Consider the following 14,653-nt stretch of genomic DNA (forward strand, 5'->3'; position numbering starts at 1 on the left):
GACTAATACAATATTTGTCCTTTTGTGACTGACTTATTTCGCTGGCAGTAAATCTTTAAGGAAGTAGATTGCCCAGGGTAGCTGGTGGGTTTGAACCACCAACCTTCTGGTTAGCAAACACCTTAGGCACTGCACCACCAGAGTATCCATAGGCCTACAAGGAAGGCAGTAACATTACTGTTATTCAAACTTGCACACCAATCACTAAAGCCAAAGATGAAGAAACTGAAGATTTTTGCCAACTTCTGCAGTCTGAAATTGGCAAAGCATGCAGTCAAGATGCATTAATAATTACTGGTGATTGGAATGGAAAAGTTGGAAATAAAAAAGAAGCATCGGTGTTTGGAAAATATGGCCTTGATAATAGAAGTGACACTGGGGATTGCATGATAGAACTTTGCAAGACCAATGACTTATTCATTGTAAATGCCTTTTTTCAACAACATAAATGATGACTATACACATGAACCTTGCCAGATGGAATACATAGCAATCAATTGACTGTATCTCTGGAAAGAGAGAATGTAGACGCTCAATATCATCAGTCAGAACAAGGCCAGGGGCTGACTGTCGAATGGACCATCAATTGCTCGTATAAAAGTTTAAGTTGAAGCTGAAGAAAATTAAAACAAGTCCACTAGAGCCAAAGTATATCTCACCCGAATTTAGAGACCATCTGAAGAATAGATTTGACACATTGAACACCAATTACTAAAGACAAGACAAGTTGTGAGATGATATCAAGGACATCATACATGAAGAACGCAAAGCATCATTAAAAAGACAGGAAAGGAAGAAAAGACCAGAATGGATGTCAGAAGAGTCTCTGTAACTTGCACTTGAATGGAGAGTAGCTAAAGCAAATGGAAGAAATACTCAAATGAAATAACTGAACAGAGGATTTCAAAAGGCAGCTCAAAACAAAGCAAAGTATTATAAAGAAATGTGCAAAGATGTGAAATTAGAAAATCAAAAAGGATTCAACATTTCTCAGATGAAAGAACTGAAGAAAAACTTCAAGCCTCAAGTTGCTATATTAAAGGAGCTCTGGTGGTGCTGTAGTTAAGGCATTGGGTTCAAAACCAAAGTTGGTTGTTTGAACCCATCAGCTTCTCTGCAAGAGAAGGCAGTCTGCTTCCATAAAGATTTACTGCCTTGGAAACCTTATGGGGGTCACTATGAGTCAGAACTGACTCTATAGCAGTAGGTTTTTGGTTTATGGGCAAAATATTGAACTATGCAGGAAGCATCAAAAGATGATGCAAGGTAATACACAGAATCACTGTACCAAAAAGAATTGATCAAGGTTCAACCATTTCAGAAGGTAGTCTACAATCAGTAACTGATGGTATTGAAGGAAGAAGTCCAAGCTGCACTGAAGGCATTGGCAAAAAACAAGGCTCCAGGAACTGACAGAATACTGAGATGCTTCAACAAATGGATGCAACACTGGAGGTGCTCATTTTTTTATGCCAAGAAAGTTGGCACTACATGGCCAACTGACTGGAAGAGATCCATATTTGTGCCCATTCCAGAGAAAAGTGAACAATCAGAATGTGAACAATATCATTAATATCACAAGCAATTAAAATTTCATTGAAGATAATTCAAAAGCAGTTGCAGCAATACATCAACAAAGAACGGCCAGATATTCAAGCCAGATTCAGAAGAGGACATGGAATGAGGAATAGCATTGCTGATGCCAGATGGATCTTAGCTGAAAACAGAGAATACGAGAAAGGTGTTCACGTGTGTTTTATTGACAATGTAAAGGCATTTGATTGTATGGATCATAACAAATTATGGATAACATAGAAAAGAACAGGAATTCCAGAACAGTTAATTGTGCTCATGAGTGATCTTTATATAGACCAAGAGACTGTCATTCAAACAGAACAAGGGGATACTGCATGACTTAAAATCAGGAAGGGGTTTCCTTTCACCATACTTATTCAGTCTGCATGCTAAGCAAATAATTTGAGAAGTTGGACTATATGAATTTGAGAAGTTGGATTATATGAAGAAGAATGTGACATCAGAATTGGATTAACAACCTGCAATATGCAGATGGCACAACTTCGTTTGGTCAAAGTGAAGATTTGAAGCACTTACTGATCAAGATCAAAGACTACAGCCTTCAATATGGATTATACCTCAACATAAAGAAAACAAAAATCCTCACAACTGGACTAATAAGCAACATAGTGATAAATAGAGAAAAGATTGAGGTTAACAAGGATTTCATTTTACTTGTACCCACATTCAATGCCCATAGAAGTACCAGTTTAGAAAGCAAACAATGTACTGCATCAGACAAATCTGCTGCAAAAGACCTCTTTAAAGTGTTAAAGAACAAAGATGTCACTTTGAAGACTAAGGTGCACCTGACCCAAGGTATGGTATTTTCAATTCCTTCATATGCATGTGAAAGCTGAGCAATGAATAAGGATGACCACAAAAGAATCGATGCATTTGAAATGTGGTTTGGCAAAGAATATTGAATATACCATGGACTGCCAGATGAAGGAACAAATCTATCTTGGAAGAAATACAGCTGAAATGAATGCTCCTTAGAAGCCAGTATGGCTAAACTTCACCTGTCATACTTTGGTGATGTTATCATGAGAGACCAGTCTCTGGAGAAGGTTATCATGCTTAGTAAAGTAGAGGGTCAGTGAAAAAGAAGAAGACCCTCAACAAGATGAATTGACACAATGGCTGCAGTGATGGGCTCAAACATAGCAGTGCTTGTGAGGATGGTGCATGACTGGGCAATGTTTCGTTCTGTGGTCCATAGGGTTGCTATGAGTCAGATCTGACTCGATGGCACCGAAAAACAACAACTAACCTAAAGGTTGGCAGTTGGAATCCACCCAGCAATGTCATGGGAGAAAGGCCTGATGATATGCTTCTTTAATGATTCGAGCCAAGAAAACCCTACAGAGCAGGTCTACCCTATAATAGATGAAGTCTCCATGAGTTGGAATCAATTTCACAGCAATGGGTTTGGTCGTTTGAGAGAAACAGTAATATTTCCACATTAAATACTGTTATCAATTTATAAACTGCAATCATTGAATTCCCACCATCACCCTGTTCAGTGGGTATTATTTCCTTTTTAAAGGGATCTCAGAAGTTTATGCTTTGCCTGAGAGTACACAGTGAATCAGAGCAGTCCTGAAGCTGACCAGACCTCCTGGCTCCAGAACTCGTGTGGTCTCTACATCAACCTTGTGTTCCCTATGATGTTATTTTCATGGAGTAAAACTGATTCCACATATCATTCTTCATAATCTCATGACTTTAAAGTCCTATTACATCCCCCTGAATGGTAACTTAATAGACCAAGTGGGACATGTTGTCTCAAACACCAAGGGCAGAGCAGAGAGGGACTACTTAGGGCTGAATCTCCTTTATTAGCTTCTATTTGTAAAATGTGAGCAGCACCCTGACCTTCTTTCCATACTTCACAGCCAGGACAAAGGAGAGAGAGTGAGGGACCACAGATGGACAAACATTTGGGACTGTCAGTCTCATGGATATGGTCAGGCTGACAGAAATGACATGAGGGGAGCTCAATCAGGAGATGGGGATTCAGCCCTTCTAGTTTATCACCAATACTTCTGGAGCATTCTAAGGCATTTCAGTGCCTGCACTGAGACTGCTAAGCTAAAACATCTATAAACCTAGCAGCTCTTTCCCATTATCTCAAAGCTGGTTGCCTAGGCAATAGTCCTTTCTCCATGATAAAAGAGAACAATAGCAGAGAATTACCCATCAATTCTGGACATTCCAATGTTCTCATAAGGAGCTCTGGTGGCATAGTTGTTAAAGCATTTGGCTGCTAACCAAAAGGTCGGTGGTTTGAATCCACCCACCACTCTGTGGGAGAAAGATGAGGCCATCTGCTACCATGAAGATTTACAGCCTTGGGGTTTCTATCAGGCAGCTCTATTCTGTCCTAAAGTGTCGCTATGACAGGCAGTTTTACTCTGTCCTAAAGTGTCACTACGAGTCAGAATCAAGTTGATGGCAGTGGGTTTGGTTTTTGTGGTTTAATGTCCTCATACATGACTTGGACTCTTAGTTTCCATATCCCCAGTCCTCTTTATTTTCTCTAGTTCAAGAGTTTATGTACTGCTGTTTAGGAAAGGGTCTTATATCCTTGCTTTAACTCTCCAAGTCCACGGAGAACATAAATAACACAATATGCAAAGCAAATCTGTTGTAATGCCATGGGTTTTGGCCTTTGGACACAGGCAAAATAGCTTCTAGGTTGGGGGAGAAAAAAAAAAGAATTTTGCTGTTTAGTTTACTTGCATATTTATGCACAAGGCAAGCTGATGCAGTGGAATACATTTAAGAATTCAGGTCCCCCTGCAAGCCTCCAGCATGCGCAGGCCTGGAGTGGCTCTGTGCATTCCTATGGTGCTTGCACTAAGAACAATTTGGAAACGATTTGAGGCCTTGCTCTACACCATCTGCAGAGCAAGGTTATAGAAATTTCAGACAATTGAAAAAAGGAAAACAGAAGAAAAAGAAAGAAAGAAAGAATTCAGGTCCCTTGAAATAGGGAAGCAATCAACTCTCTCTTACCCTGTGGGTACAGATGGATCATGCCATATACATGAAGAAAGTCCTTCCCTCTTGGCTGTTTCCTAGCTTTCTTTTGCAGGTCTTTGGTCAGATGCCATTTTACACTGTTGAAAATGCACAGTGGAGCTTGTGGCCAGAAATACCATATGACTTGGTGAGTAAGAGTTTTGAATTGTGGAGGGTTTGGGAGCGAGAAGAGCGAGCTGAAAGTTCCAATGTGGATTAGGAGAGGAAGAGGAAGAGGGTGCCTGGAGGGTGACTCTGGAAGAAAGCAAGTAAGTAGAATGAACAATGTCACTCCCAGATGGACTTTTCTCCTTTTTATGTTTTTGCCTTTTAAAAGGTAAATTCTTCCTTTTATATTGTAGTTTGTTAGCAAAAGGGATACATCTCTCAGATCCACATAATTGTTGATTAGCAGATGTTTGAAGCACTATGTGCTCAATGGGAGCTCTGGTAGCATAGTGGCTAAGACACTGCTAACCAGATGGCTGGCGGTTCAAACCCACCAGCCACTCCTAGAAAGGAAGGTTGGGCAATCCTACTTCCGTAGTGATACTGCCTCGGAGAGTCGGGTTTGACTTGACGGCACATAACAACAACAACAAGATGTGCTCAATTGGTAATTGATTGGCAATGTCTGCCATAAGTATGGTCTAGGAAATGGCATCCTATGTATGTGCCATAGATTAATCATTTGCCTTACTAAGGTATAGATCAAGATAATTTGCTGCATTTACTAATGGCAATTGCACCACTCTCCTCCAGAGTATCATCTTTTTCCTAATTAGTCTTTTCCTTTTATACCCTTTTTCCTTTCCCTTGTCTATTGTCTTTCTCTTCTCTTTTTTTCCCTTCCTGTTCTCCTTGCCACTATATAGACCTTGTACCCACCAATGATGTTCATATGCACTACTGGTGGCACATTGGACCAGAAAGATTGCTCTAGACTTTGCTCACAGTTAACTTTCTTCTTTTCCCATATCTGAAGAACTGAGAAAGATACCCTACTCTGATTATTACCTTTGGTTTTCCTAAAAGAATTCTAAAAATTTAAAAATTTTATTTTTTTCTCCCTTTTTGGGTGGCTCAAGCCCTCAGGGATCTATCACATACTCTATATGATACTATGTGTGAGCCTTTGTGTGTTTTTGTACACATCGTGCAGTTCATATGGGTTGTTGGCTTGTGAGATACTATGTGTGTTTACTGAGAAGGTGATTGAATAGAGTTTGACTTGATGCAACAGACACAAATCTCTTTTGTTTCTCTGTCAATAAAGTCATAGGTCATTTTAAGGAATAAGTAAGATTTCTGATGAAAGACCAAGAGCCTAAACTCTTATTTCCTGCCAATCCATTTGCTAACCTCCCTGTAGGAGCCTCAACCCCAGTCTCCACTCTTCTTAGATTTGATTTTTAATCACCACTTCCTCTTGTCCAGGCCACATATTGTGAATGTGAGGTTATTAATTGCTCTTTCTAAATCGTATTTCTTAGTAATTCCATTTCTGTTCTCTTTTCTATTGTTGTTCAATGTGAACTCTAGATTGCCAAATACAAAGGATTATTGACCTGGTTGGAAAAATACAGGTTACCTTTCTTCTGCAAAACCAACTTATGTTTCCAGTACATTCTCTGTCAGGAGTTCATCAGCTTCATTAACTCCCCAGAAGGAGGTAAGCATAGGTGTGTGTGGGGGGGGGGGAGTTGCTGGGGAGGAAGCGTGGGAATCTAGGTACATATCCCTGTGCCTGTCATTCCTACATTAAGGAACAAATACTGGGTGGCTTTGTAGTCTTAAGGAGCTCTGGTGGTGTACTGAGTAAGGCATTTAGCTGCTAACCAGAAAATTGGGGGTTCAAACCCACCAGATGCTCCATGGAAGGGAAGTGAGGCAATCAACTTCTATGAAGATCTACAACCTTGGAAACTCAATGGGGGTCACCATGAGTCAGAATCAACTCGATGGTAGTGAGTTTGGTCTTGGTTTTGGTTTTGGTTTGTGGTCTTAGACATGCTGGTAAACCCAACCCTTGTCATAGCAACAGGTGAAATCCTAGACTGAAAAATGGGTGGTTGTTGTTAGTTGATATCAACTTGATTCCAACTCATGGTGACCCTGTATGTGCAGAGTAGAACTGCTCCATAAGATTTTCAAGACTGTGGCCTCCAGAAACAGACCACTAAGCCCATCTTCCAAGTCACCTTTTGGTGGGTTTACACTGACAACCTTCTGGCCAGTAATTGAGTGCTTAACTATTTGTGCCACCCAGGGACTCTGAAAAATGGGTACCTACAACAATAAGTGGGGTCCCTGTGTGGTGCAAATGCTTAACATGTTTAGCTGCTAACAAAATGTTGGAGGCTCAAGTCTACTATCCACTAAGGAGTGCCTCAGAAGAAAGGATTGGTGATCTACTTCAAAAAACAAAAGTCATTGAAAACTGTATGACCACAGTTCTCTGCTCTTTTTTTCCCTTCCTGTTTTCCTTCCCACTATATAGACCTCGCACCTGCTAATGACGTTCATATGCACTACTGGTGCACTCATGGGGCACCATGAGTCAGAGTTGAGTCTATGGCAATTGGTTGTTAGAGCAATAAGCAGAAGTCAAATGGGCTGGTCGGTTTGTCTCACTGGAGCCCAAAATGAGGGAGTTATTGGTGGCCAAAGAACATGGTAACATTGCCTAAAATATATCCAGAAGTGGAAAATTATCATCTTGGTCTAAATCACCATCATTTTTCATCCAAGTACTGGAATTGTCTCCTAATTATTCTTTCTGCTTCTACTCCTGTTCTCCCACTCATGGCAGCCAGAATGATCCTTCAAAACTATGAATCACTTCATGTAACTTCTATACTCAATCCCCTTCCCATTGACTCCTGACTCAGAGTGAAACCCCATAATGCTACAAGGTCTTTGAGGGCCTAGAGGTCTGGCCCCATTTATTCTCTGATCTCATCTGTCTTTTGCTCACTCCATCCAGCCACATCATGGCCTCCTTGCTGTTCCTGAAAAATGCATGACACATTCCCATCTCAAGGCTTTGCAGTGGCCATTGCCTCTGCCTAGAATGCTCTTCTTCTAGGTATCTACATGGCTACTTTTTCTACCTCCTCAAATAAAGATCTTCTCAGTAAAGACTACCCTAATGACCCTATTTAAAACTATGTCCTGCCAATCATCTAACCCCTGCCGCCAATTCCGTTTACTTGCTCTACTTTTTCCTTCTTTCTGTAGCACCTTTACACTTAACCTTTATACTTACTAGATTATGTACTTATTTATTATACTTAATGTTTTTTCTCTGTCTCTTTTGCTAAAATGTAAGCTCCCTGAGGGCAGGGATTTTTGTTCTCTGTATTGGTGTATCCCAAGCACCTAGAACAGTACCTGGCACTTAGTAGGCATATAATAAATGTTTGTGAAAGAATTAATGGTTACAATTCTTATCCAGAGTTGAACTGGTAACCTGAATAACAACTCAGCTAGCCAAAGGAAACTAAGTAATCCCATCCTAGTCAAAGTTAAGATTCAGGAACATCCACAGAGTAAACTGTTGTAACAAATCACCCCATATACAACTCCCTCCTTCCATATATGTATTGGGAAAATTGAGTTAAATGCATACAATGGGCAAAAATCTTGTCCAATGGGGACTGTAGAAGGGAGAGTCCTTGGTTGGACAGTGTTTCTGGGCTGTGGCTTGTATGCACGCTTGTGAGCCCTTCAAATATCACCTGACATAATGGCAGTGCATCTGGTGCCTAGCCTCAAAAGCAACCCATGATCAGGACTCAGTTCATCTAACTGGACACCATTTTCCCTACTCACACTGAGCAACGAGTGCTGCCTGTGTGCAAGGCTGAGAAACAGAGAGAGCAGGAGAAGAGCTCATTCTTTATCTCTTAACATGGACTTTTCTTGGCAGCCAAGATGATGAGATGGAGAAAGGCAGACCAGTGGCTCCTCCAGAAATGCGTTGGCGGGGTCAGAGGGATGAAGCGTTTCTGTGCCTACCTCAAGGGCAGTGCAGGTGGGTTCTCAGAGTTGTCCCTGAGGTCGTTGCACATTTTTAAGTTTCCAAGATGTCTCTGAGCCCCAACTGGAAGTTCTGTGTATCTTTAGTGACTGTGGATCCCTGGGTGGTGCAAATGGTTTGTGTGCTCAGCTACTAACCTGCCAGGTTGGAGGTTCATGTCCACTCAGAGGTACTTTGGAAGAAAGGCTTGGTGACCTACTTCCAAAAACTCAGTTATTGAAAACCCTTTGGGACACAGTTCTCTGAGACACATGTGGTCATTATGAGTAAGAGTCAGCTCAACAAAAACTGGTTTCTATAAAACTGAATCAAACCAAACTCACTGCCATGGAGTCGATTCCAACTCATAGCAACCCTCATTGGGTTTCCAAGGTGGCAAATCTTTATGGATGCAGATTGCCCAGTCTTCCTTTCACAGAGTGGCTGGTGGGTTAGAACCACCAACTGTCTGGTTAGCAGTCAAATGCCTTAGGCACCACGCCACCAGAGCTCCTGGTTAGCGTAGTGGCTAAGGCACTTGACTGCTAACCAGAAGGCTGGCAGTTCAAACCCACCAGCCACTCCTCAGAAGGAAGGTTGGGCAATGTACTTCCATAATGATACTGACTCGGAAACCCAAGGAGGGGTTGCTGTGAGTCAGGTCTGACTCGATGGCACATAACAACAACAACATAAAAAATTCTTAATAAACAGGTTGTATACAAATCTTTGAAAATTGACTCATCATGCAGGTTAGGGCAAAATCAATGAATCCCTTTTATTCATTCATTGAACTATGATTACTGAGCACCACTATGTGGCAGTCACTGTGCTGGTAGCCAGGGATGCAAAGATGAACAACAGCAGCAAGTCTCTGCTTCATAAAGCTGCTACTCTCATAGGTAGACAGACAAGGAGCAAGTAAATAAATCAAATTCTGTTGGGAGATACTAGGGGCAATCATCTGCTGCCTGTTCTATTGCATGAATGGATAGGATATGATTGCTGGGAGGCTGACATGGACGATACTCCAGTTTAGCAATTTTAAGCTTCATCCAGGGACAAGCCCTAGTTTAAGAGTGAAATCTTGAGTCTTAGGGAACAGAAAAAGAACTAGACAGACTGTTTGTAAGCTTGCCACTCAGAGTTGACCCTGGAAAGTTGAGAAACAGGGAATGTAGTCTTTGGCACCTTTAGGTTCCAGGGCCTTTCTGCAAGCGGCTCTGGGTCCATGATCTGGCAAATAGTCTCTTTCTGCTGAACTTCATTTGTTGGACAAAAATTAAATATCTCATGATCCAACCTCAGCATCTTGAAATTTTTCCTAAATTGACAGTTCTTCTAAAAACAATACTAACAAAAAATTACAAAAAACCCTCACTATCCATTAAGTCCCTGTCCCATTCTTTCCTGCCCATCCTCCCTTCCTCCCACCCTGCACTATGGCTTTTCTGGAGGTGATGTTTTAACCCAAAGTGACTAATAATGATGTTTGAGTCAGTACTGCAGGTTGGTGGGGATTATGAGTGTTCCACCCAGATGCAACTACCAAAGGAGCAAGATTGGAGTGAAGCTCTGAGCCTACCCTGTCTGATCATAGGTGAAGAGTTGGTGGATTTCTGGATCCTTGCTGAGAAGATCCTGAGCATAGATGAGATGGACTTGGAATTAAGAGACCACTACCTGTCCCTCCTCCTCGTGTTGAAGGCCACCCATCTACAGGAGGGCTCCAAGGTGGTGACTCTCTGCAACATGAACATCAGTAAGAATCCTAAAGCACATCTGAAGTGAAATCCTTGGGGGGTGAAACAAAACAATCAGCCCAGCATCTGATTACCTTCAGCTTCTTGCTTTCCAGACTTGCCACTCTCCATCAGCTATGTATCAGGGAAGCCAGTGAGAACTCTTAGCCAGAGAAGATTTGAGAAAGAACGGCAGCACTTAGCCTGGTACCCCAGCCCCCTTCCTGAGGTATCACCAGTCAATGCAGGCTGGCTAAAAAGAGCAAAGAAGAAGTGGCAGAGGGTAACTGAAAAACCCCTGCATCTTCTGAGCCTGCATGGCTCTTCATGTTTTTAAATTGAATTTTGCTAGAATAATCTACACACTATGGACCAAATGACATTAATGTAGCCCATGAGCTAAAAATGGCTTTCAATTTTTTTAAGCATTTCTTTCTTTTTCTTAAAAAAATAAATAAATAAAACTATGTAACAGAGACTGTATGTGGTTTGCAAGGCCTAAAATGTTTACTATACAGTGCTTGACATAATAAAATGTTGGCGACCTTCATCTAGAACATCAGATTGATCCAAATTTAAATTTACTAAGTAGGGAGGGATTTTTAACCTAAATACAAATATATTCCAGAAGATCTGCCATTTGGAATTATTCACACTTTTCTCTGTTCATGTAGGTAATTAAGAATTTATGATATTAAGATCAGGACCAGTAAGGGCTCCTTCAAATTATCCAGTTCAAACCTCTCCAGTCAGATCTGACCCTAAGGAATCCTATTCAAAAGCATATATCTCTTGTTCTTAAACACTTTTTCTGACTCATTTTGCTTTTCTTTACCATGGTATCAATAGTCTAAAAACTAACTTCAGAAATCCCATTAAATAGTTTATTTTTATGGGGAAGAAAGATGATAATCAGAGAAAAGGGTCACGTGTACTAGGCAAGCTCTAAAAACTTGTCTACTACTTATTTGACTTGTCTGTACTCTAGAATTGCATGAAGAACTAATGAAATGCTATAAATAAAAACATTTTGGGAAATTCAAAACCTCTCCAATATTATCACCATCACTGCACTATTTTCACCCTTTTTCTCTCTGTGTTCTTCATAGGGTCCCTCCTGAACCTCTCCATCTGGCATCCAAACCAGTCAACCACCAGGAGAGAGATCCTGAGTCACATGCAGAAAATGGCTCTGTTCAAACTCCAGAGCTACTGGCTCCCCAACTTTTATACCCATGCCAAAATGAGCATGGCCAAGGAAGAAGAGTGCCAGGGTCTGATGCAAGAATATGAGACTCGCCTTTGTAGTGTTTGCTACACCCATGAAGGAGGCCTCCCTCTGAACATGAGCATCAAGAAGAGCCAGTACCACCAGAAGCGCTACTCAAGCAAGAAGAGCAAGAGAAAGCTGTGGCAGTTAATAGACCACAGCTCTTGGTCTCTGGAAATGGAGCTGCCATCCATTCCCCTTGAGCGAGGCACCACCACTACTTCCCCACAGGAGATACGTCCTCCAGAAAAGATGGTTATACAAGTGCCTTCCCTACATGAAGCCCATTCCAAAGAGAAAATTATTAGTTCCTTGGACGAGGATATTTGTACCAAGAGGTCCTACACAAAGAAGAACGCCAACAGCCACTTCCACATAGAAGGCCTTTTTGATACAAAGTTTTCGACCTGCCTGAGGACACTCACCCCCATCATCAATCATTCCTCCCAGGTAACAATGAAAAAGGCAATCAAGCAAAGCCTGTCCTTGGGGTACACTCACTGGGCCTTATGTGCTGACACCTATGCAGGAAATCCTTTCCGAGACCACCTGAAGAAACAGAATTTGAAAGTGGAGACCCAACTCCTGGACCTCTGGCAGGACCTGGACCATTTCCTCAGTGTCCTGATGAGTAACAGGAAGAATGGGAATGTCATCTTTCAACACATGCTGGGTGACAGGATATGTGAGCTCTACCTGAATGGGAAAATTCGCCCATGTGTACCACTCAAGTCACAAACCATTCAGGGACTGAAGAAGATGCTGCCTTTGGGGGATGCGAATCCCTGGATTCCCAGAGCCCAGAAAGAGATTTGCAAGGTAAGCCATGCTTCAAAGAAATGGGTTAGTATCTGTCAGATTAGATTAAGATTGACCAAAAATCTTATCTGATCTCCTACTTTGGCTAATTATAGAATTACTCACATAACCCTTAATAAATTGAAGAGTTGGTTGACCTCTTAGGAGCAAGCCATGTAAATTCATAAGAACCAGTTGGAACTCCAAAGTAATTTCTGTTCCATTTTCCCTTCCACCTTACATAGACTCTCCAAAACTATGACTCTTTGACTGCTTTATTGAAGGGCACTTTTGAGAACTCTGCTGTAAACATTATTAATTGAAATTAGTGGTCGGCCTTTCCTTGACTAGCCATCAAAGTAATGATCTATTGGAAGTGGTTTATTCTTAACTTAAAATTTTAGATAAGGGCATTCAAATATCCTGAAGTCCCATAGGAAGTAAAACTAATAACACTGAATAATAATGTATGACTATTGTATGGGATGCAGGAGAAAGATGTGGCAGTTTGCTTCTGTAAAGATTTACAGTCTTGGAAATCCTATTGTTGTTGTTGTTGTTGTTAAGTGCCATTGAGCCATCTCCAACTCATAGTGACTCTATGCACAGCAGAACAAAACACCGCCCAGTCCTAAGCCAGCTCCATGATTCTTGCTACACTTGAGCCCATCGCCACTGCCACCGTGTCAATCCACCTCTTTGAGGGCCTTCCCCTCTTTCATCGACCCTCCACCTTACCAAGAATGACATCCTTCTCCAGGGAATGGTCCTCTCATGACCAAAGCATGTGAGATAAAGTCTGGCCATTCTCGCCTCCAAGAAGCATTCTGGCTGCACTTCCTCTAAGACAGACCTGTTAGTTCTTTTAGCAGTCCACAGTACTTTCAGTATTCTTCACCAACACCACAGCTCAAAAGCATCAACTCTTCTTCAGTCTTCCTTATTCATTGTCCAGCTCTCACATGCATATGAGGTGATTGAAAATACCATGGCTTGTGTGTGGTACATCTTAGTCTTCAAGGAGACATCTTTGCTCTTCAGCACTTGAAAGAGGTCCTTTGCAGTTATCTGATGTCCTGACTTCTGTTTCCATTGGTGTCAATTGTAGAATCAAGCAATGTGAAGTCTTTGACAATTTCAATCTTTTCTCCATTTATCATAATGCTGCATATAGGTCCAGTTGTGAGGATTTTTGTTTTCTTTATATTGAGATGTAATCCATACTGCAGACTGTATCCTTCAATCTCCATCAGTAAGTACTTCAAGTCATCCTCACTTTCAGCAAGCAAAGTTGTGTCATCAGTGTATCACAGGTTGTTAATGATTCTTCCTCCAGTCCTAATGCCACGTTCTTCTTCATATAGTCCAGCTTCTTGGATTATTTGCTCAGCATACAGATTGAATAAGTATGGTGAAAGGATACAACCCAGATGCACTCCCTTCTTGATTTTAAACCATGCAGTGTTCCATTTTTCTGTTTGAACGACAGCCTCCTAGTCTATGTACAGGTTCCTCATGAGTAAAATCAAGTGTTCAGGAATTCCCATTCTTCTCAATGTTATCTACAATTTTTTATGATCCACAATCAAATGCTTTTGCATAGACAATAAAACACAAAGTAAACATCTTTCTGGTCTTGTTTGCTTTGAGCCAAGATCCATCTGACATCTGCAATGATATCCCTCGTTCCACATCCTATTCTGAATCCAGCCTGCACCTCTGGAAGTTTTCTGTCAATATACTGCTGCAAACGTTTTTGAATTATCTTCAGTAAGAGCTTACTTACATGTGCTGTTAATGATATTGTTCAATAATTTCCACATTCTGTGGGATCACCTTTCTTTAGAATGAGCATAAATATGGATCTGTTCCAGTCAGTTGGCCAGGTAGCTGTCTTCCAAATCTCTTGGCATAACCGAGTGAGTGCCTCCAGTGGAGCATTTGTTTGTTGAAACATCTCAATGGGTATTCCATCAATTCCTGGAGCCTTGTTCTTTGCCAGTTCCCTCAGTGCAGCTTCGACCTCTTCCCTCAATACCATTGGTTCTTGAACAAATGCCACCTCTGGAAATGGATGAACATCGACCAATTCTTTTTGGTGCAGTGACTCTGTGTATTCCTTCCATCTTCTTTTGATGTTTCCTGCATCATTCAATATTTTGCCCATAGAATCTTTCAATACTGCAACTTGAGGCTTAAATTTTTTCCTCAGTTCTTTCA

At 41.3% G+C, this 14,653-nt stretch overlaps 1 protein-coding gene and 1 non-coding gene across 2 annotated transcripts in view; both read left to right on the top strand.

Annotated features, from left to right (window-relative positions):
* Positions 1-14,653, top strand: part of RGSL1 (regulator of G protein signaling like 1) — a 136,697-nt gene that overhangs the window by 9,700 nt on the left and 112,344 nt on the right. The window contains exons 3-7 of the mRNA XM_042780519.1: positions 4,676-4,750; positions 6,145-6,274; positions 8,534-8,638; positions 10,224-10,385; positions 11,475-12,454. Of these exons, the coding sequence (XP_042636453.1) occupies positions 4,676-4,750; positions 6,145-6,274; positions 8,534-8,638; positions 10,224-10,385; positions 11,475-12,454 (1,452 nt within the window). The remainder of the gene's footprint in view (positions 1-4,675; positions 4,751-6,144; positions 6,275-8,533; positions 8,639-10,223; positions 10,386-11,474; positions 12,455-14,653) is intronic.
* Positions 4,378-4,515, top strand: LOC122149727. Its single transcript, XR_006163297.1, has one exon. It is a non-coding gene; the product is annotated as a small nucleolar RNA SNORA9 (small nucleolar RNA).

The sequence above is a fragment of the Orycteropus afer genome, unplaced genomic scaffold (assembly GCF_000298275.1).
Source record: "Orycteropus afer afer isolate SDZICR_OR568_19922 unplaced genomic scaffold, OryAfe1.0 scaffold00043, whole genome shotgun sequence".
NCBI lineage: Eukaryota > Metazoa > Chordata > Mammalia > Tubulidentata > Orycteropodidae > Orycteropus > Orycteropus afer.